This window comes from Condylura cristata, unplaced genomic scaffold (assembly GCF_000260355.1).
Source record: "Condylura cristata isolate star-nosed mole 26May11 unplaced genomic scaffold, ConCri1.0 scaffold00029, whole genome shotgun sequence".
NCBI lineage: Eukaryota > Metazoa > Chordata > Mammalia > Eulipotyphla > Talpidae > Condylura > Condylura cristata.
In genome coordinates, this window is record NW_004567130.1 from 21,382,149 (window position 1) to 21,405,405 (window position 23,257).

The window sequence follows — 23,257 nt, forward strand, 5'->3', positions numbered from 1 at the left end:
CACAGGGCGCAGCAGACCTCTCCTGTCTCCCCGCTGCTCCCTTCAGCAGAGTGTTTCAGTCCATCTGCCTGTTCTGCTCCCCACTCTGTCTCTGGGGAGTCCTCTCACACCTGCACCTGTGGCCTGCATCCCAGTTCCTGTGTGCATAAATAAGACTAAATCTCCTTTAAAAAGAGAAATAGTTTATCTTTCAAGTAAATTACCTTCTTCTTAAAGTACTTGGTGAGACTCGAAGATATATAAGCAAATCGAGATTATTCCTTCCTATAAACTGAAGGATTTATCATCCATTAACAGAACTGTATCTGGAACCAAGGTCTCCACTGAAAAATAAAGTTCACTTTATCCAGAAGAACACAAAGTTCCTGAATGACCATATTATCACCATAGGAGTTAAGAGGTGAGAACTGCCTTTGTTTATGTGAACTTTGAATACTGAATTTACTTAGACCTTTTGAGCCGTTTTATTTCTAGTTTTCGAATCTGGGATGAGTGTAAACTAAGCACAACTTTAATAACCATGAGACCATGACCACAGTCCACATAATATGACATATGAAGACAGCAATCACCTCCCCAAAGCTTCCTTTATTATGCTCCTTTGATCATTCCCACTTTTCCAACTTGCTAGCAATCACTGAGCTGCCTCCTATCACTAGTGTCTACTAAAACTTTATGACACTAGAACCATCTAGTATAACCATCCAGCATTCTTTTGTCAGGATCTTGTCACGCATGATAATTATTCTGAGAGTCATATATGTTGTGTGTATGAATGGCTTATCTCTTTACACAGGAGAACAACATTCTACTCTATGTATGTAGTAGGTTGAGGGTTTATAAATTTCATAGCTATTACTAAGTATCTAATTGAAACTACATAAATTTAATCTCTTACCACCAAGAATGACTGTTTTACCATATCATTACCAATTTTGTATTAAATTTTTGTGAACTTTGTCAATTTGATAGCCAAAAAAGTTTCCCAGCATACTTATATTTCTTATTATGACCAAGATGGAACTCTTCACATGTTCATAAGAACATCTTCTTTTTCCTTTCCTACGTACTGTGTTTATAATTATTTTTATTATGGGTTATTCAACTTCCCAAATAATTCATAGGTGTTTTTTACATAATAGGGAGTTAGCACTTTCTCTGTAATAATAGCTATAAATACTTCTGTCACTTTTCTTGGACTTTGCTTATGGATTTTGGTTGGGGGAGGATCAATGGAAATTAAAAAAAAATTAATTTATGCATACAAGAACTTGGGTATAGGGCAGAGGCACAGGCAGGTCAGAGAATTTACCAGAGACACAGTTGGGAAATAGAACAGGCAGGTCTACTGAAAAATACTGCTGAGGGGAGCAGCGGGTGAGACAGGCGAGGCCCCCTGTGCCATATGTGGGTCAGCTCCCTGGCTGGGGATTGGACTCGGGCCTTATTGGTGATAGCAATAATGCTGAAACTTAACTTACATCACCAGAGAGGCCTCTTAGTCCATTCTTAAGTATTTTTTGGACTGTAGTGGGGCATACATAAATAAATTATGTTTAAAAATTTGTGATCTGATATGTAACTATAAAAGCACCTACATTAAAGTTTGTTAACAGGATATATTTAACATAATTAATTATTCTGAAGTGATTTCTTGATACTAATCCTTTTGAAGATGGGGAAAAATGCAGTAACAATACTACTATTAATTCTAATAAAAATGAAAACATTATTTTTACCTCCGTGGTTTTCCCATAAGCCGCCTGATTTTTCCCCATTCTACCCTTGTTAACTTTCTTGTTTTCAAATTAGGAAAAGATTCCTTTAGGCATACACAAAAGTCATTATCACCTTCAAAAAGAGGCCTGTAAAACAGAAGTGATATTTTAATGATTAATACATAATGTGTGACTCAAGGGACATAAAATTCAAAATACATACACATTCTAGCTTTTAACATCATTCTAATCACAAAATGTCAAACTGCACTTCTACCCTGAAACAGGCACAGATTCACAGTCTCCCCCAAACTGTTGATAAATCATTAGAATTTGTGAAACAAATACTGTGCAAGTCACTCAGGAAGTATTGTCTGTGCTTGATCCTCCAGGAGGTGAAGGACACATCCTCTGGAGGCTACTTAGCACTGTCACTGTTTCTGTGGAGATAAATAATGCTACCTACAAGGTATTTTTGTCACCAAGGAGCCCTCTTTGAGATGAAATCAGTTAGAAAACTGGCGGTCTCCAGAGAGTTAGATTAGTTCTTAGAAATTCCAGAAAAATCAGATCATATCAGAATACTCTGAGAGCTCTACTCAGCCTATGGAAAACTTTGTTGACAACAATAATTTTATTCATGATTTAAGAAAACAACATATGAATGTCTTGGGATTAAATATGAATACACATGAGATTTACAAACTTCAGAGTAGTCAACCGGTTTGGAAAGCAGAGGAGGGAAGTAAATTTAAGCACCCAGCAAATTAAGTACTAATGACTGGCATGAATTAGATTAGATTAGGGTGAATTAGAAATCAGAATATTTCTTCAGTAAATTCTACTGTTGAATACTGGATTCATCCAAATCACTTGTTATGTTCTACTGAAACAATTATAACTAATGTGCATTAAGAACTATCCTTCAGATAGACTATATTCCTAAAAACCTTACTGATTCATTTTTACTATTAGTAACTCTCCATACTGCTATACCAGCATTCAAAACCCCAAGATTTACAAACAAGCCTCATTCACTGCAAATAATAACATTAATGGATACTTTTAAATTATGCAGAAACTATATTTTCATAATTTTTCCTGAAACATGTTTAACAATTTCTTCCTCAAAGGGAAGAAACTCTGAGAAATGGAAATGGATCAAACTAAACTGAGGAAAAGAAAAAGGAGTGCAGGGAAAAAACCAGAATCAGAAGAGAAATGTTGAAATAGAAATGTATGAAAACTTAAATTTATGGCAAGTGACAGTCATGATAAAAGCCATGATACATACTTATCTATATTTGAGTAGAACCACTCATATATACACCATTTATGTGCTTTGGGAAGCTTGAGTAGGTTACGTAACCGAAAACCAATCTTCTGTGAGGCTTTCTTATCTGGTGTTGACATTGTTGCCGTAAATTTCTACACAATAAAAAGAGACAATTACAATCCCATAAGTAAAAATAAACTTCTCTAAGACTGAAAAATTTGTAAAAGGACCAATTATAGTTATACATGCAAAAATATTCAACAAATATCTAACAGAATTCTTGATTATAGTTTAACAAGCAAACACTTGGATTATTTCTTACAATCAAAGCTTTCAGTTTTATAATATATTCTTTTTTTCCCTCACCTAGATCACCCATGTACTACAAAGGGTACCAGAAGGTACAAACCAACAGCCAGATAACGAGAAACATAGGGTGAGGCCCTAAACAAAGGAGCTTTTGTACTCATGAAGTTAGGGGTCCTTTGACAAAGCAGCAGGAGAAGGCACTCTGGTTCCCCAATCTGGAAGCTCTCCCTCATGACAACATTGTCTTTCTTGCCCTTCAGACAGGGAAAATGAAATATGTGCCCACAAGGTTTGCACTACAGTACAATTCAATTCCAAAAATCGGTGTACTGAAAAAGATACTTAGCAGAAACTGCCTTAAGAGTTCTTGGGCCACTTGAAGTTCCTGTAGAAGGAACACACCTTAACATAACAAAAGCCATAGACAACAAACCCACAGTTAGTAGTCTCAATGGAAAAGGTGAAAACATTTTCCTTAAGGCCTAGACCAAGACAAGGATATCCACTCTCATCACTGCACTTCAATGTAATATTGGAAGTCTTAGCCAGAGCAATTAAGACAAGAGAAAGTCATACAAGGACTCCAAATAGGGAAAGAAGTAAACCATCACTATTTGCAGACGATATGATAATATAAAGAGCCCTAAAAACTCCACAGAAAAACTAATCAAAATAATCAGTTTAGTAAAGTAGCAGGATACAAAACCAACACACAAAATTCAGTATCCTTCCTATATGCAAACAATCAATCTGAAGGAGAAATCAAGAAAGCCATCCTTTTTATAACTGAAATAAGAAAAAAAATCAGGTACTTGGGAATAAACCTAAAAAAAAAAAAAAAAGGAAAAAAAGAAACAGAACCAGATACACAGAAATCCTCTGCTTATGGACTGGAAGAATCAACATCATCAAAATGGCATCCTATCAACAGCAAGTTATATTCACTGCTATTCCAATGCAAATTTCAGTGACATTCTTCAAAGAAATAGAACAAATATTGGTGAAATTCATATGGAACCACAAAAACCTTGACTAGCCAAAGATCTTCTGAAAAATAAAAAAGAAAGAAAGTGGCGGTATCACACGCTCAGACTTCAAACTAGACTACAAATACGCAATAATTAAAGTTACTGCAACAAAAGCAGACCAACAAAATCAAATGGAAAACCCAAAAATAAACCCACATATTTAGGGATGATTCATCTTTGACAAGTGAGCAAAGACGATGCAATGGACAAAGGACAGTTTGTTCAATACATGGCGCTGGGAAAACCGGACTGCTGCATGCAAAAGAACGAAGCTAGACTGCTATGGCATAGCATGCACAAAAACCAGCTCAAAATGGATAAAGAAATGGACAGAGACCTGAAATCACAAAATATATAGAAGAAAATATAGGCAAAACACTACATGACATACATCACAGTAACATCGTTAAGACACAGCCCCCAAAGCAAAGGAAATGAAGGACAAGATGGACAGCTGACCACATCAAACTAAAAAGCTTCTGTCTGGCAAGAGACAGTAACCAAAACAGAGACACTCCACTGCTTGGGAGAGAAATTCTGCACACAATAGTACTGACAAGGGGTTAATTACAAACATCTATCAAGAACTGACACACAACAAAAACAAACTAAACAACCCAGTCTAAAAATGGGCAGATGAGCTACAACACTTCTCCAAAGCGGAAATGCAAATGGTCAATATGAACAAATGTTCAGCGTCACTTGCAGTCAGGGAAATGCAAATCAAAACCACAACGGGATCATCACTTCACTCTTGCAGAATGGCTATTATTAAAAAGACAAGAAATAGTAAGTTGTTGGTAAGGATGTTGAAAAAAGGAAACCTGTGATGAACTGTTGTGGGAACATAAATTAGTGCAAGTTACTATGAAAACTCTACAGAGTTTGTTAAAAAAATAAAAATAAGAGCCCTCCCTGGTGATGCAACAGGTTGAAGTGTACGACGAAGCCAGCCACAGCCACTCCGCCACAAGTTCAATTCCTGGCCAGGAAGGTGACCCCCTGGCGCGGCAGACCTCTGCCGTTCCACCTGCTGCTCCCCTCAGCAGTGCACTTCATAAATGTGCCTGTTCTGCTCCCGTGAATCCTCTCACCACCTCTCCCCTGTACCCCACTTCTGTATGCACCAATTTAAAAAAATTAAAAGTAGAGCTACCATATGCTGCAGTAATTCCATTTTAGGGTAGTTATCCAAAGAAAGTTAAAAAAAGTAACAAACATCTTGTACCCCTATTCATTATGACAGTATGTACAACAGCCAAAACACAGAAGCAACCTACATGTCCACTGACACATGAATGGATACAGAAAAGTGCATGTGTCTACAGATACAGTGGACTATGCAGTCATAAAAAGAAGGCAATCCTGCCATTTGAATACATGGCTGGACTCTGAGACCACAATGTTAAATCAAATAGAGAAAACACACACCTTTTGACTAACTTATATTGTAATCTAATTAAAAAAAAAACCTCAAAATTCTCAAATTCATATGTAAAGAGATTGATGGTTGCCAGAGTTGGGGGTACGGGGTGGCAGAGGTGGACAAAAGGGTCAAAAATACAAACTTCGGGTTACAAAATAAGTCACAGGGATGTAAAGTACATGTTGATTGTAGTTCACAATAATTATTGCATATTTGAAAGCTACTGAGAGCAGGTTCTCAGCCCCAACACACACACATCGTAACCATGATAACAGATGCTAACTGAGATTACTGTGGTGATCATTTTATAATATACAGGAATACTGAGTCATTATGTTGTACAACTGAAACTAACATAATGCTACATCAAATATATCTCAATTAAAAAAAGACTAAAACTAAGAAAGTTAGTAGATAAACACCAGCAGAACATGAAAAGAATGAACCAAGGGGAATTCATGGCATGAATACAATCGTGGGCCAGTATTAGGAAGCTACAAATATAATTTGCCATTATTAATAATCACATACACAAGAAAAAAAAACCATGTGATTATCTCCGCTGGTGCTAACAATATTTGATAAAATTCAATGTCCCTGGGGAAAAACTTTTAATAGGCGAAACCATCTTGAACTGTCGCTGTTGTTTCTGGAACGATTACTGTATCAAGAAAAGCAGACTTTACCAAAAACAGATCAACTTTTAAAGAATTCTTTCCAAGAATTTCCGATGTTCAATTTAGAAGAACAGCACTTAATTCCTGCATCCCCTGCACGTGGCGTATGACAGACGGCAGCAGGTCATTTACAGAAAAGCAACAGTGAGGCCAGCCCTGGGCCGCCAGGAGCAGCCCACAGCAGACGCCAAGCAGACAGAGTAACCACCGCAGTGGCCTTATTTCAAGCATTCTCTTCAGCCGTTTCTGAAAAGCACGTATGAGCGAGGGCAGCCAGGAAAAGCTATATGCTCCCAGGAAACCACGTAATTCAGTTGCAAGGATAGAGAAGACAATGCCATTTCAATTTAGTGTTGAAAGTAAGGGAGAGGCGTCCAGGCGTGCATGGCCAGCCTTGCTGCAGGTGCCCAGGGCGCCAATCCTGGGCGGGAGCCAGTCCCTCACTGCCCCCGGGAAACGCAGGCCCCTGGATCACGCGATAGATGGGTAAAATGACATGTTTCATTAAATTGTTGAATGCCTGCAACATTAAATTCATTATGTGTCATTAACAGGCTCTTCAAATACAAGAAAATGTTAATCACTGATAACTGTAAATGCTTTCCAGCCAGTTGGTTAATTTTTCCTAAGAGCATTGAAGATGTGAAGATTTAAAGATAAAATATCTGCTACAAGATACATTCAAAAAATTTTGGCTCCTTTAAGATGTCTATTTTAAAATATTTTTAAGAAAAACTTTAAGTGTGGACATTTTTATTCTAAGTTAAAAACTGCTTATTATGTGTAATAAGAAAATGTGTAAATCCTTATTACATTGAAATAAACCCTACTTTGAAAAATGTAGGTAAAAATGACTGAAAAATAAACTCAATGTACCACAAGTTAAATGATACTGAAAGAGTAATGCCTGCAGGAAATTTAATTTATAGAGAGAATGCCTAAATTAGAAATAAAAGACTGCAAATGACCTACGCTTCCACCTTCAGAAATAAGAGCAAAGAAAACCAAAAAGTAAGCAGAAAGAAGAAAATAGATCCTTTGAAAAGAAAAAACTGATTCAACAAAAACAAAGTAGACATCCCGACAAAAATGGGCAGAAGAGCTCAAGATACTTATCCAAAGAGGACATGCAAATGGCCAAGTGAAAAAATGTCCAGCATCCCTTATAATCAGGGAAATGCAACTCAGAGCTACAATGAGAAACCACCTTACAGCAGTAAGAATGGTACACGTTTAAAAAACCTACAACAACAAATGTTGGAGAGGATGTGGAGGAGAAGGAACTCTCCTGGCCCTCCCCAGTGGTGCAATGGATTAAAGTGCAGCACTATGAAGCTGTCGCAGCCACTAGATCTAACTGCGGCATGAGTTCGATCCCCAGGCAGGGAGCTGACCCATATGGCACAACAGCCCTGCCCTCTCCTGATCTGCCCTCTGGACCCCTCAGCAGTGTATTTCAGTCCATCTGCCTGTTCTGCTCCACACTCTGTCTCTGGTGAGTCCTCTCACCCGCTACACCTCTGGCCTGTGCCCCAGTTGTTTGCATAAATAAATAAATCTTAACAAAAAAAAAAAAAAAAAAAGGAACTCTCCTATACTGCCCGTGGGAATGCAAACTGGCCCACCCACTATAGAGAGCTGTGTGGAGGTTCCTCAAACTACTAAAATGGGAGCTTCCATATGACCCAGCAATTCTACTCCTAGGAATCGATTCAAAGGACACACACACAAAAACATTAACTCGAAAGGATACCTACACCCCTGTGTTTACTGCAGCACTATTTATAATATGGAAGATATGGAAACAACCCAAATGTCCAAAAATAAATGACCGGATCAAGAAGACATGGTATATAAACAGTGGAATACTATTCAGCAATCAAAATAGATAAACTGGAGCCTCCCTGGTGGCACAAGGGGTTAAGTCTCTGCACTATGAGGGTCTCAGCAGACACAGAACAAGTTCAATTCCCAGTTAGGGGGGTGACCCACATGGCACAGTAGTCCCCTCCTCTCTCACCCACTGTTCCCATCAGCAGTGTATTTCAGTCAAGTCTACCTGTTCTACACTCTGTCTCTGGTAAATCTGCTCACCACCTGTCCTTCTCTGGCCTGTACCCCAGCTCTTGTATGCATAAATAAACAAATCTTTAAAAAACAAACAACAACAAATAATTAAAAAATAGGCAGAAGACCTAACCAGACATTTCTCCAAAAAGAACATACATATGGCCAACAGGCAAGATGAAAAAGCATCATCACTGACTACTAGGGAAACTCAAATCAAACCACAAGGGGACATCACACCTGTCAGAATGGCTCATATCAAAAGTTAGTACCAAGTAGTATTGGCAAGGGTGTGGAGAAAACAGCACCCACATCATTGTCAGAGGATGCTAAACCAGCATGGAGATTCCTTCAAAAACTAAAAATAGAGTAATGCCACTTTTGGGTGGCTATCTAAAGACTATGAAATCCTCTATTTACTACAGCACTGTTTTATACTCTCCCGGATATGGAACATCTAACCGCACAGATAGATAACAAGGTGTGTGGCTGGTGCCGCTGCACACATACCACTCACAAAAAAACAAGTGAAATGCTGCCATTTGCATAAAAAAAAAGGAACTCAAGAGGAGCACCTAAGTGAAATGAGTGAGAAGGAGTAAGGCAAGGGTTGGGTGATCTCACACAGAGGAGATACAGACATGAAACGAATGCTGGAAGAGTGGGCCTGGGCAACAGAGCTGAGGCTGCCAGAGGCAGCAGCCAGGGAGAAGGGTTCTAGAGGCTTTTTGCTTTTGACTAGTAAAAAAATGACAAAGCTGAAAAACTTCATACTGCAAAATTGACATGGAAAAATGTTTAAGTCTCCTGAAGGACATTAAGGCTTGACTGGTGGGACCGCTTTGGGAAACAGCCTCAATATGACGTAGGGCATCCCAACAGGACTTTCTTTCCTAGTCAAGCTGATTATGAAGTTCATATGGAAAAATAAATATGCAAGAATACTTAAGAAAATGTAAAAAAAATAGTTTTATAAGACAATCAGGTGCACTATAAACTCAAGCTAACACACTCTGATACCCATATATACAGAAATACATTAGACTTGAAGAGACACAGTGGGTAGAGATGATACCAAATATATATAGGTTTTAGCTTTGATGCAGGAGGCATTTTAACTCATGTAAAGATAGATTTGCTCAGTAAATGTTACCAGGACAACTAAGTAGTCCTCTAGAAAAAAATTAGGTTACAGTCTTACTGCATTCCTTATTCTAAAATAAATTCCAGATGGACTGACGATTTAAACATTTAAAAAAAAAAAAAAAGAATAAGAAATATGAAAGAATTCTAAAACTATAAATTTTGCACCAGAGAAGGCCTTTCTGTGCATAAACTCAGGATGACATGAATAAGAATGCTTTATTTGATCCTTTATATTTTTTCAATCCTGCCTGGTAAGAAATACAGAAAACAAAGTCAAAAGACAACCTCTAAATTCGGAAAAATTTGATTTCCAGCATAAGCAAAGGGCTAAAATTGTTAATAATAGACACAATTTTTACCAACTAATAAAAAACTATGAACAATTTAACAGAAAATGGGGGTGTGGGGAGCACACAAAGCTTACAGTACAGGAAGGTAACAGTTGTTAAACATAAGACATCTTGTCATTCACAGATGAAATGCCAACTAAAAATCAAGTGAGGCCCTCCCTGGTGGCGCAGCGGGTTAAAGCACTACACTGAGAATCTAAAGCTGCTTCCTCATGAGTTCAATTCCCGCCTGCCCCGGAGGTGACCACATGGTGTGGCAGACCTCTCCCACCCGCTGCTCCCCTCAGCAGTGTACTTCGTCCATCTGCCTGTTCTGTTCCCCACTCTGTCTCTGGTGAAGCCTCTCACCGCCCCTGAGCCTCTGGCCTGCACCCCAGTTCTGTATGCACAAATAAATAAATCTTTAGGCCCTCCCTGGTGGCACAGCGGGTTAAAGCACAGCACTAAGAAGCTAAAGCCACTTCCGCATGAGTTCGATTCCCGCCTGCCCCGGAGGCTACCACATGGCGTGGCAGACCTCTCCTGACCCGCCCACTGCTCCCCTCAGCAGTGTACTTCGTCGATCTGCCTGTTCTGCTCCCCGCTCTGTCTCTGGTGAATTCTCTCACCCTCCGCATCTCTGGCCTGTACCCCAGTTCTGTACAAATAAATAATAAATAAATCTTTAAAAAAAAAAAATAAATCTTTAAAAAAAAAAAAATCAAGTGAGATGCCATCATCAGACCAGCAGAAACCTTGATGTCTGGTTGTATACTGAACTGGCGAGCATTTGAGAAAGAGGCTCTCTGATACGTTGTAAGGAGAAAGTATAAACCAGTACAATTTCTTTAGAGAATGATATGCACTACTTTAAAAATTTTAAATGTGCATATCCTATGATCTGGCAATTCCAACATTTTAGACATCTGTCCTAGAAAAACACTTGCAAATTTATACAAACATGCTTGGGATATTCATTACAGCATTATTTATAACAATAAAAACTTAAAAACCACTCAACTACCCATAAATATAAGAAACTACACGTAACTTATGAAACCTCCGTTACCCCCTCACCTGCCTGCCTGCCGAGCTACTTACTATTACTGCAATGAGGGTGAACAGACTTTTGAGTGAAGAAATAAACCACAGAATGATGCATGTTACAATATCAATAATGTAAATGCAATTTTAAAACTACACACATTAAGACATTTTCTACAAATGCCTATCTGTAATTTTAGATGATCTAAAAGAATAATTACAAATTAATTACATTGGTTAGCAGTGCATGAGGGAGTTAGATTTGAAGTAAAGGAAAAAATTAACTTTCTATTTTTCATTATGAACTTTTATTCTGGAAAAATTACAGAAAATTTGCAAAGAAAGTAGAGTTCTCACATGTCTGGAGTTCCTACCCCCTTTTTTTTTTTTTTAACATTGTACATGGCTTGTCAAAACTAAGAAATTTAACATTAGTACAGTACTATTAACTACAGTCTTTATTAGAATTTCTCCGCTAATCTTTTTCTGCCCCAGAATCCAATTCAGGATGTTACATGGTACTTTGAAAATGAACTTTTTTTTTTTTTAAAGATTTATTTATTTGTGCATACAGAACTGGGGTACAGGCCAGAGGCTCAGGGGCGGTGAGAGGCTTCACCAGAGACAGAGTGGGAAGCAGAACAGGCAGATCGTCGAAGTACACTGCTGAGGGGAGCAGCGGGCGGGGCAGGAGAGGTCTGCCACGCCATGTGGTCACCTCCAGGGCAGGTGGGAATCGAACTCATGCAGAAGTGGCTTTAGATTCTCAGTGCTGTGCTTTAACCCGCTGCGCCACCAGGGAGGGCCCAGAAAATGAACATTTTAATTTAAAAACATTTTGTTATGCTGGGAGTTATTTAGCATAAATAATAACCAAATTACGATAAAACATGATCATCACCACAGAAGTGCTGTTTGGAGCAGCAATCCTGCCCACCTGTGACTATGTGGCCTCTCTCTCGGCAAATCTGTCCCTTTGGGGCAGCTCTTTCTGCCCACTTGTGTCCATGCAAGGGTCCTTTATTTTCCTCTCCCTTTTTATAATAAACTTGCCCTTTTGGATATTTAAAGAAAAAGTGCTATTCTTCCCCCCCCCCCCCCATGAATTACTGACTCAAATTTTTACAAAAAGTATTGGTAGCACACTGGATATAACTGTAGTAAAGATCATTGGGTTGAGTGTGGAGAAATATGTTCAAAATGTTAGTGGAAATATAAACTATTACAACTTTTAGGAGTAGATTATTTGGCAGTATTCTGCAGAGTTTAAATTTAAATACCCCTGTAGCAGTTACACTTCTGAGGATGTATTCAACAAATGAAGGATGGAGAATGACTGCTACAGGCTTTAATTTGTGGTGACGAAGAAACTCAAAACTGGTTGTGGTAATGGCTGTACAACTCTGTGCATGTTACTGAAACCATGGAATTGTCTGCTTTAAACAGGTAAACTGTATGATAGTGAGGTGTGTCTAAAAGTGTTAAAAAACAACAACAAAAAGTAGGGATCTGGGACAGGCCGCCTGCCATTTTTGGATCAGCCTTTACGTCTGAACACAGAGATCTTGAGCAAGATATTTCACTTTATCTGTTTTCTTACCGGAAAAATGGGAAATAACAGCCTATTTCATTGGGGGCTCTTGAAGATTTGATCAAAGTAATACATATGAAGTACTTCAACTATCTGTCACATACTAAGTACTCAATAAGAGATGCTTTTTACTATTTTTCAGTTCTGGACCATTCTTTAAGGAAACACAGAATAGCAAGAAATTTTAGAGAATTTCCTCAAGAAGTACGCCACAATCAGATAAATGAAGACTGAAATAACTAGGTAAATTTCTAAATGAAAAAGTAGAGGGGGGGGGAGATTTAAAATCTCCAATTTGCAAATTTAAAAAATTATAGTCAAGTCATTTAATTATCCTACTAAATAACAAAGTACTTCTAAAGTCAATACAAAAATAAATAAATATAGTCAATATAATAGTTGCCATCTACCATTACACAAATACCAAGCCAACCCAAAACAACGCATATTGTGCATGAGTTCAGACTGGGTTGAATTTGTGTGGCTTTTTTAGAGGTTTATTTATTGATGCATACAGAACTGGGGTAGAGGCCAGAGGTGCAGGGGCGGTGGGAGGACTCTGCAGAGACAGAGCGGGGAGCAGGACAGGCAGATGTATTGAAAACACTGCTGAGGGGAGCAGTGGGGAGCCAGGAGAGGACTGCGGTACTCTGGGGGTCCCTCCCTAGCAGGGGAAGATAGAACTCAGCACTAACCTGCTGTGCCCACCAAGCAGGACCCTGGGTTGAACTTCTGAAATAAATTTTAGAGGCCTACACTTGCTTATCCTTGACATTAAAACAAAGTTCAAAACACATTTTTGTTGATTTGACAGGACATGGACACATTCACTACCTGGAATGGCCATAACGGAATGCAATTTTTGGTGTTTGTGTTGTTGAGGGGCATGTTGCTGTGTGGTGCCGAGTCAAAGTGAAGCATGGAGTAACTAAATCGGAAATTAGAAATTTACTACATCAAAAAAATCATTATTTTTGAAACTGACATTTCCTTATCCAATTTTCATTCACTCCTCTCATTCGTACATGTCTGCTATGATTTTTTTTTTTTTGAAAAGACAAAAATGAAAAAGGAGCTGTGATTTCATGCCATGTACTTCTTCTTTTAGCTAAAAGCAAATGTTGGTGATAAAGTAAACACCCCCCCCCACCTTGTTTCTATGTAAAGTTCTAAACTGACCCATAAGAATCCACTTGCTTAATGTCCACAACTTCCCCACTTAAAAGAAAAGGGTGCACTTGTAAGACCAAGGGCTGGCTGTTACTGGAGTTCTCAATAAAACAATGGCTTCTTCTTGGTAACTGGAACAGGAATTGAGTTGGAGCACTGATTTAAAGAAAAGAAGAAGACATACAACATTGACTATGCAGAGCAACTGCTTACTTACATTCCCATGAAACAAACACACATACCTGGGGAACCATTGCAACCCTCTGGTTTCTTTTAGGTGACCTTGTATTTATTTGTCTGTCATCTTCATCAGAAAAGAGTCGACTTCGTTTTGAATTTCTGAAAGGCTATGACAGAAATTTTTTATTTAATAAATAGGTTGAAATTTTTCCCTTTTTGTTCCAAAATGTAATTCTATAATTTGAAAACAGAGCTAACTCTGGGACTGGTAGTGTGGAAAGATGAACTGTAGATAATACAAAATAGTCAAATATAAACCATGTTAGATTTAGTGAAGAGCGTATTTATGTAATTTGTTTGCAAATGAAATACCTAGCTAGTGATTAAGTTATAACCAACATTTTTTTAATACACTGAAATTTTGAATGGTGAAGACAGGAAAACAAGTTCTGGAAATTCCAGTTCCATTATGCTGGTGCTTGGATTAATACCAGTTGGGTTATCACATGCTTATGTCAGTTGAGTAGGGCTGGGCTGTGGCAGAGTTACTAAATCACTCTAGAGAGGAAAATCTAAATATATATAACATTATGCTAGACCTGCTGTCAAAAACTTAACTGAATTTCCATACAAGATATTTTATAATAGATACTTGATAAGTGACAGTAAATCTAAAGAAAAATTTTAAGTATCCAAAATACACTGAAGTGTTTGCAATACAAAAAAAGTTACAATTCACCCTAGATTCAGAGCCCTCTGAATCTATAGAGAAGAACAGAAAATGTATCAGAAAGCTACCCACAATCTTTTCCAAATCTTTCTCCCACCCTTTAAGCTGGAGTCGCATGCCTCCTTGGAATGGAGTCGGGGCAGAGGGCAGCCGACGGGCTGCGACCAAGTGGGTTACAGCTGGAGGTTTGTTCCGAGCCTTGAAACTGAACCCACTGAGTCTCATCACTCCATAGGTGTGACAGGAAGTCCTTTCTACTCTGTTTCCTCCCCTGGCTCTGGGCAGAGAGGCAGAAGAGAAGGACGGTGTCAGCACGGTCAGACTACAGAGTCCTGCACCAGGCTAGAGAAGCTGCCAGATGCCGGCCACTCCGAGTGCTGCCTATCCCGGCTCTGTACTTGTCCCATGACTGACCCTTAAATATCAGCTGCCTTGCTAGCAAGGGAGAGTGGAGGCCCCCCAAATCATTAGTCATGCTAATCATATGTCCATCTCTATTTACCACTCCTAAATGCATGTACCTTTGACCTACAGAGGATGATAGTATCCTATTACCTGCTTATATATATATATTTCAAGGGCCAGCGTCATATATATATATATATATTTTTTTTTTTTTCCATTCTAATACAAGTATGGTTTTGGGCTTGTGGGAGTTTTTTGGTTTTGCTTATTAAAAAAAAAAAACTAATTGCTTAACAAAAGCATACGAAAACTGCATAAACAGAGGCTACAGAGTATTTACCTCAAACACTGCTCAATGACAATTAACGACTCAAAAGCTTGGATTTGAGGAAAACCTTGGAAAATTTGTTGTGTTATGCAAACCTGCGTGCAACGACAGTACAGACAACTTAGCTATCCCATTCTAACGTGTTAAGGAAACTAGCTCCTTACCATTTCCGCAGTAGAGCCTGTATTCCTGCCTTTCCAAACGGGTGTTTTTTGCAAAGAACTGTACTTTTCATTCCAGGTGTTAGATAAGCTTCCCTCTGCAATAAATAATTATTACTAATTAAGATTTAGTTTAACTCAATAGGTTTCATATTATGAACATTGCCTTTTTAATAATAGCAATATATTTGAAATATTTGATCAATATGAAAAAATACAATGATAATACTTAATTTATTATATTATCAAAGCTAATCAAAGATCACCTCTCTCTTTTTCTGTGAACCTCTAAGTTGACAAGGCAATGTATTTTGAAAGTATTAATTTTAATGTTAAAACATGTATGGGAGCTTTCTTTGTTTTTAATAACACCTTTATTCTAATTTGCCAGTAACAGTGTCTTAAGTACAGGCTGACTGAAAGCAGGGCAACGGAGAAACTTCTCTATCCTTCAGAATTCAGAGCACATTTTAAAATGTTTTCTGTTTTAATATGTAAGACGTTTGAGATCCAAAACTGAAATGTGTGGTGTTTCCGCTTTCCTTACTTCAAAGAAATGTCTTCAGCTTTGTATGCAACCAGAAAAAAAGCCAACCACATAACTTACTAGACATATTATGAAAACAAAGGATACGTTTAAATGTAGAAATAAAAAACTGAGATGAATATACACAAAATTTATTTTTGTATCCCTCTAGTTACTCATCAGCATTTTCTACACCAAATTTATATCACAGGTATATAAGTACTTTTTATAAGAAAGATTTTTAATACTGGGAGAAAAAAGAATAAAGAAATGTTGTTCTAGACATATATTTTAAGAAGTACAAAGAAAAGAGGTGAGAGGAAATTGATGCTATCAGGAAAATGCATCAGGGTGGTTCAGAAAGATAAGTGTTTTCAAACCAGGACTGAATTTGGTAATTCACCTATTGAAATCACGACACTGTAGCTTTAAAGTACAAAAGTACTAACCAACCTTTCAGAACATGTAGCTTGGGTCCAAATTTATTAATTAGCCCAGTAGAATTCTTCAAGAGATAAAATTCAAAGTAAGCTACATGAAGAGTGTTAGTCTAGTGTACTTACAAAAAAGTAGTAAGGCCAAGGAATCTATCTTTTTTCTCAGAAAAAGCAAAGTATTATCATTCGTTTCGTTCAAGAGATTTCATATTATTACTCAGAATCAAAATACCTAAAAAATAAACTAGAGTGCAAAAATACAGTTCAGTAGAACTGTCTAATAAATGCTTTAACATTGTCTGGAGTGTGTAGTTAGAAAGTTCAACCAGTAATTCTAGGAAAAAATTTCTTACAACCAACAACCAATTGTCCTATTACAGCATATGGATTTAAAGTTATCATTAGTCACAATCAGTACTTACAAGCTATAATGAATCAAGACTTAGAAAAGAGAAACACTTAATGCAGATTAACTTAATAAATTAAATGTCTCGCTTATGCCATACCTAAAGAATCATGCTGATTCTTACCTTTTAAACTGACAAGGGCTTTTGCTGAAGAGCCTGCAATTTAAACAAATCAGTATTATTTCAGAATAAAAGAGTGAAAAAGAATTTGGTTAAGGATAAAAGTTATCTATTTAGTTTTAGCAAATCTGAGTTTGAAGTGATAGTGGGATATGATCTTCAAATAACTAGTAATTATATTCAAACTATAGACCAGACAAGGGAAGGAGGAACTGGAAAGAGACATTTTGGAGGCTATAATTGAAACCCGGAGACCTGCAGGCCTCTCCGTGAGAGCAGAGGAAGGGGGGGGGGGCGCACAGGGGCAGGGCGACTCCTAATGCTCAGCCAGGGGCCAGTGTTGCCTCCCAGGGGAGGAAGGTGGGGAGGGGAGGGAGCGATGATGTGTGCTGATGTGTGCTGACTGGGGGGAGTCAGAGGCGGTGGCAGAGCGACAGAACAGAGAAGGGGAGAATCCAGGCACTGTCAGGGCAGACAGTAAGTCCCTGGAAATCTAGAATGTGGCACGTGTGACTCTTTAAGACCCACACTGGAAAAGGGGGATCAAAACGGCAAGGAGGGGCTAGCACAGAGCTGGAGGGCTCACTAGCTAAAACAAACTCCAGCCACACTGGAGACCAGGAGGCGCTTCATCAACCCAAAGTCCGCATACTGACTGAGGGCCTGAAGGGAATCTAAGGCAGGTAACAAGTCTCTTTGAGAAACACTGGCCACAGACTGTGGAGTGATGCCAACTGGGTGGGGGGAACAGAGCAGACAGGGACAGAAGCTCCCTGGTGGCGTGGCCGAGTTAAGTCTCAGCGCTACCACTGGCCTGAGAGCTCACCCTCATAGGGTCCCACCCGCTGCTCCCCTCAGCAGTGTATTTCAGTCAGTCAGTCCGCCTACTCTGCTCCCCACTCTGTTTCTGGTGACTCTTCTCACCCCCAGCATCTCTGGCCTACAGCCCAGTTCTTCTACGCAAAAATAAATAAAATCTTAAAAAAAAAAACAAACAAGTTTTTTTGAGAGGAAGAGCACATACCTACAATTAGACACGTATACTGTATAATAAAGGATGATTTCTCTCACTTACACATGGGATCAAAAAAAAAAAAAGCAAACTCACAGATACGGGAAGTGAATGGTGATTGCCAGAAGCAGAAGGTAGTTTGTGGGTGAAATAGGTGAAGGTACCAACTTCCAGTTATAAGATAAACAACTCATGGGGATGTAATATACACGCAAACATAAAACAAACACAATGCTATATGTCAGTTATATCTGAATTACACAAAAGTTAGGGGAAAAAAACATGTAACATTCCAAAAATAAATCTGTAGATGAGCAAAATCTCTTTTAACCTAAAAGTGGTCTAAAACACCCTGTTTTATTACAGTCAAACTCTAACAAAGTAACCCCCAGGGCAACAGGAGGGCCCAGAGTCCCTGAGGGGAGCGGAGCCAGGAGGAGAAGCCGCAGAAGGCAGGGAGAAGCACGGAATGAGACTGAGGAGAGGGCCGAGGAGGCGGGGGGCAGACAGCAGAAGCTGCTCTTGCTCCTCTGCCTGAGACAGGTGCAGGGACCTGGGGCCGTGGAGGAAAGACCTGAAAGAGACGTGGGTCAGGGGCCCCATGGGAGGCCCACAGTGGCAGCCTCTACCTGGGCTCGGGTTCTGACCTTGCTCTTCCCGTCCAACTGCAGCCCCTCCAGCCCCTTCCCTGTGGGTCCCCACCAGAAGGTACCCTGGAGCAAATTCTCAGGCCTCAGAAGTTCTGCTCAGGGCCAAGCCTGTTGGGCTAGAAATGTACCCACAAGGGGTAGGTCATTTTGGTGTTTCATGTGAAAATTACTTTTTCTATTCTTTATCTTCTCTCTATTGCATACCAACTGTATTACAGTTATTTTCTACTGAAGGCCTTATACCCCAGAGCATGTTTTGCCTTCGTGCACGGAGGGCAGCACCTGTTTCGAAAGGGCAGCTCTGGGGGTGCCTGGGTGCTCGTTCGCCCTGCCCTGTAACAAAATCATTATTTATCACTCCTCACTTTAAAATGCTTTACTTTAGAACCAGCTATTTCTCATTTAAGCTACTATGATACTCATTCAAAGCCTCTTGCCTGGGTCTGAGGAATGGGCCACCCTAATAGCTTCCACAGGCAAAATGAAGTTTCATGACCAAAGGCAGTAAAATTGTTGGGGGAGAGAGGAGAAATAACCAAAAGCCTCAGACACTACAGCACAACTGGGTGGCAACAGTGAAAGACAGGGCACATACCATGCTGCTACCAAGAAACCAGCTCGCTGAGAGAGAGAAAGCGGCAAGCACCCACTCATCGCAGCGTGTGCTCGGGGGGCTCTCGGGCGACAGCTGCCTCGGCTTGCAGGGGGCCACAGTCCCTGCTCTCAGGGCAGAGTCTAGGCAAGAGTGACAAATGACAAGTGGATGCCCCATCAAGCGCTGATAGGCACGGGGGAGGGTAAAGCAGAAGACGGTAAGCACAGGGCCTGTGCAGGGGAGGAAGCAAACAGCAGCTCCACAAAGCGTCCATGCTGGGTGCGCTGACAGGCAGTATCCGAGCGGACTGAAGAGGTGTGAGCCTCGAAGATGTCCGCACTCCTGCTCCGTGCAGGCAGGAACTGTGTCTTGGGGACTCTGGCCAACTCCACTAGCCTCTTTCCTCGTCTGAGAAGCACTGACATAGTGGGCTGGCAATGCTGGAGTCCCGACTCCGCCACTTTCTTAACAGTGTTACTCTCTGTGTTGCTGGTTCTTCATTTGTAAAACAGGTATTAAGTGAGTTATAATGTATGTCAAAGTGTTTAAAGAACAATGCATATAGCATTTGGCTAATTTTTATATCAAGCTGTTAGTTACTTTGATCAAGAAAACTACTATGTTAATCTACAGCTTGTATAGACAAGTGAATCTGAGAACTGAGAATATTGCTGTAACTGAGACGTTCATTCAGTCACTCCATAGTGTTTGCTGAAGGCACATACAGCACTCAATATTCAAGGGGAAAAGATAGAAAAAGATTGTATTAAAGTTATTTCCGACTGAAGGTCTTAGACCCTAGTGGGCGGAGACACATGATAATCATAAAGTGATAACTACATGACACGGTTGTTATAAAAGAAACAAACAAGGTGATCTCAGTGCAGGGAAGTTACACGGGGCAGTCAGAGAAGGTTTCTCTAAGGAGGTGAAGTCCGAGAAGGATTTGCCACAAGAGAACACGAGGTCAAAGCAATGCACCAGATTAAAAGTCGTGACAGAGAACACTCCGAATAGTCAGAGTGGGAAATGGGCGACTGTGCCCGGGGAGTGGCTAGCAAGATGAGAGGAGCAAGAAGAGCCCAGAGAAGCTAAGTGCTAGAGGCAAGCTTGAAGAAAAACAGAAACAGCCTTCTCTGGTGGGGCTTCTGGTCAAAACGACTGAAGTAACACTAACGAATGTAAAGCCTCAACTGTGGCAGCTGCAACTACAAAGTCACACCGTACAAAGTCACACCGTGATATGAAGAGATCTTCCAAGCTACAGTCATTGTCAGGACAGACAGAAAGTAACTCTGAAAAAGTTAAAGATGAAACCAAAGGGAGAGCACACAGCATGTGCAAAGGTCCTGCAGGAAACAAAGTGTAAGGAATGAAAAGGTACAAATTAGCAGCAAGGGAGAGAACAAGGGGAGCTGTGGTGCAGAAAGAGCGGGAGCGGTGGGAACTGGCCGGATCAGTGCTTTAAGGACACTTGAGCACAGTCACGCGCCCCTTAATGTGATGACGCTTCTGACGACAGCCCACATGTAACAGTGATCCCAACAGAATGTACCAGAGCCTAGGTGTGTGACAGGTTGTACCGTCTAGATTTGTGTAATTACGCTTGATGATGTCCCCACAGTGACGAAATGGCCTACCAAAACATGTCTCAGAACACATCCCCGTCATTAATTGGACACATACATCTTGAGAAGATCACTTCGGCTATATCCGAATAGGTAGCGGGGGAAGGAACAGGGTAGTGGCTGAACGGGAAGCTCACGTGCTTGATGCTAAGAAAGTTGGTGACAGCTTGGGCTGGGGTGACCATGTGACGTAGGTAGAACAGAGACACCATGAGAAGATAAAAGTTACAAGACTTAGAAAGGTTTGAATAAAGGAAATGAAAAAGAGGAACATTCCAAAGATAACCTGTAAGTTTCAGCTGAGTGCACAGTGGAGTCATTCATTAAGACAGGAACCACTGGAAGTATCTCTGTTCTGGGTTGGTATTATGAGGTAGATCTTGACCCCATGAAGTTTGATGTGTCTCTGAGGCATCTAAGAGGTCATGTGATCTAGATAAGAGATACCAAGTAGAGGAGTTCAGAGGAAAGATGCTGGCTGAAGATAGCCTGTTTCCTCACATTAAAAAAGCAAATTAAGAGCAATAAACTCAAATAGTGAAGATAAATATGTAAATGTCATAATACTATGTACAACACCTGGCTGGTAGTAAGTACTTTTGAATGGCAACTCTTACTGTGGATAACGTAATACCGGGTACTGGCTAATCAGCCAGGCCCCTTAACTAAAACTAGCAGAAAATATTTCTAATATCCAACTGAAATGACTTTTTCAGGACTCTCCTGCAGTTTCACTCATAATGAAACTTACCTTACGTTCAATTCCATACAAATCAAGTTTTTGTATATCTGATTTGTGGCACTGGGTGGCAAACCAGGTGAGAGGACCCTGCACCCACAAGGTGCGGTCTGGCTAACCGAGGCACACACAAGGGAAACACAGCTGCGTGTCCACACACAACGCAAGAGCAGTCACCAAGTAATAAAAATTATGCAGTGCAGCTGGAATTTGAACCTTAATGTGAATGCCACGTCTCTCCAAAGAACCACAGTCAAGTCCTCAACAAATGTTTCATTATGATGTGCAAATATTCTGAAGTTATATATTAAAACTGCTTAAAGCAGCTCTCAGCTCCACGGAATACTACAGTAACCAAAACATCAGCTCTAGTACCTGTGACTTCCAAAAGGCAGTAAAACATGCCTATGACGAAGAAGCAAGGATTTCAGAGGGCAGCACAGGAGTCAGCAGGCCGCTCTTATTATTCGGGAGCATCCTAAATCACAACCAACTGTTCATCCAAACAAGAAACAAAATTCGTGGATGGTCTACAGTTGTGCCAAAACAGCACAAAAAGCCTTATTTCACCATTCAAATTTAAGTCAGTGAAAACTGGGCCCTCCCTGGTGGCCCAATGGCTTAAAATGCAGCACTATGAAGCTATCAGCAGCCACTGCAGCACCAGTTCGATCCCCAGCCAGGGAGGTGACCCACAGGGCCGGGCAGACCTCCCCTCCACAGTGTACTTCTTCAGTCTGCCTGTTCTGCTTCCCACTCTGTCTCTGGGGAGGCCTCTCACCCACCCCACCCCCATACCTCTGGCCTGTACCCCAGTTCTGTATGCATAAATACACCTTTAAAAAATTATTGAAAATTGTATAAAATTTAAAGTGCAATCATTCAGTCACTCTAACGCACATCCCAAGCGGCCCACGGTGGCACTGAACACTGCCAAATCGAAGCTCAGAGAACGTCTACTGCTAACTCTTAATGCAATTTCTCACCAGTCTGGCAACTTGAACTTCTGTTTTAACTTAGTAACAGGTTAACATTCTAGGCCCCTACAAAGTCAAGTCAATAGCTCTTATCTTAAAAGCCAAATCTTATTGGCCGCTGGCACAGATTTGAGTGATTTTAGCCTTTTGTTTTTGTGATGCTAAAACGCTCAAAATGACACAGCCATGGGACCTGAGAATGACGGCGGCCGGGACCCTGCTTGCAGTGAGCCATGTTCGCAGGCTTATAAGCCCCCCGAACTTCTTCGGGTTATGAAATGAAGGTCTCCTGCGCTCCAGGCAGCAACAGCCACCTGCTTCCTTACACGCGCGGGCACACCTGTGTGGGGCGGGGGCGGGGCCCGCGGTGGGCGTCGGGGGGCCGCAGGTGCAGGCGGCAGTGTCCGGGCACGCAGCGAGCACCCAGCCTTCCGGGGCTACCACCGCCCGGGGCCAAGTCTGGGGGCTGGGGGCGCCCCGCACACGTGTGCGCCCCTGAGGGTGACCTCTGGCGGGGTCCACCGCCACCTGTGGTCCCGGGGGAAGGGGCCAGCTTCCAGGGGGGGCACAGGCGGGCAGCA

The 23,257-nt window shown here is 40.6% G+C and overlaps 1 protein-coding gene across 1 annotated transcript in view; it reads right to left on the bottom strand.

The window, feature by feature from the left end:
* The window catches only part of LIN9 (lin-9 DREAM MuvB core complex component), a 39,408-nt gene extending 18,128 nt beyond the window's left edge, over nt 1–21,280 (bottom strand). Inside the window, exons 1-6 of the mRNA XM_004691034.2 lie at nt 21,247–21,280; nt 17,079–17,111; nt 15,589–15,683; nt 14,024–14,128; nt 3,013–3,146; nt 1,740–1,865 (exon numbers count right to left, since the gene is read on the bottom strand). Of these exons, the coding sequence (XP_004691091.2) occupies nt 1,740–1,865; nt 3,013–3,146; nt 14,024–14,128; nt 15,589–15,683; nt 17,079–17,111; nt 21,247–21,280 (527 nt within the window). The remainder of the gene's footprint in view (nt 1–1,739; nt 1,866–3,012; nt 3,147–14,023; nt 14,129–15,588; nt 15,684–17,078; nt 17,112–21,246) is intronic.
* Nucleotides 21,281–23,257: the final 1,977 nt, after the last annotated feature.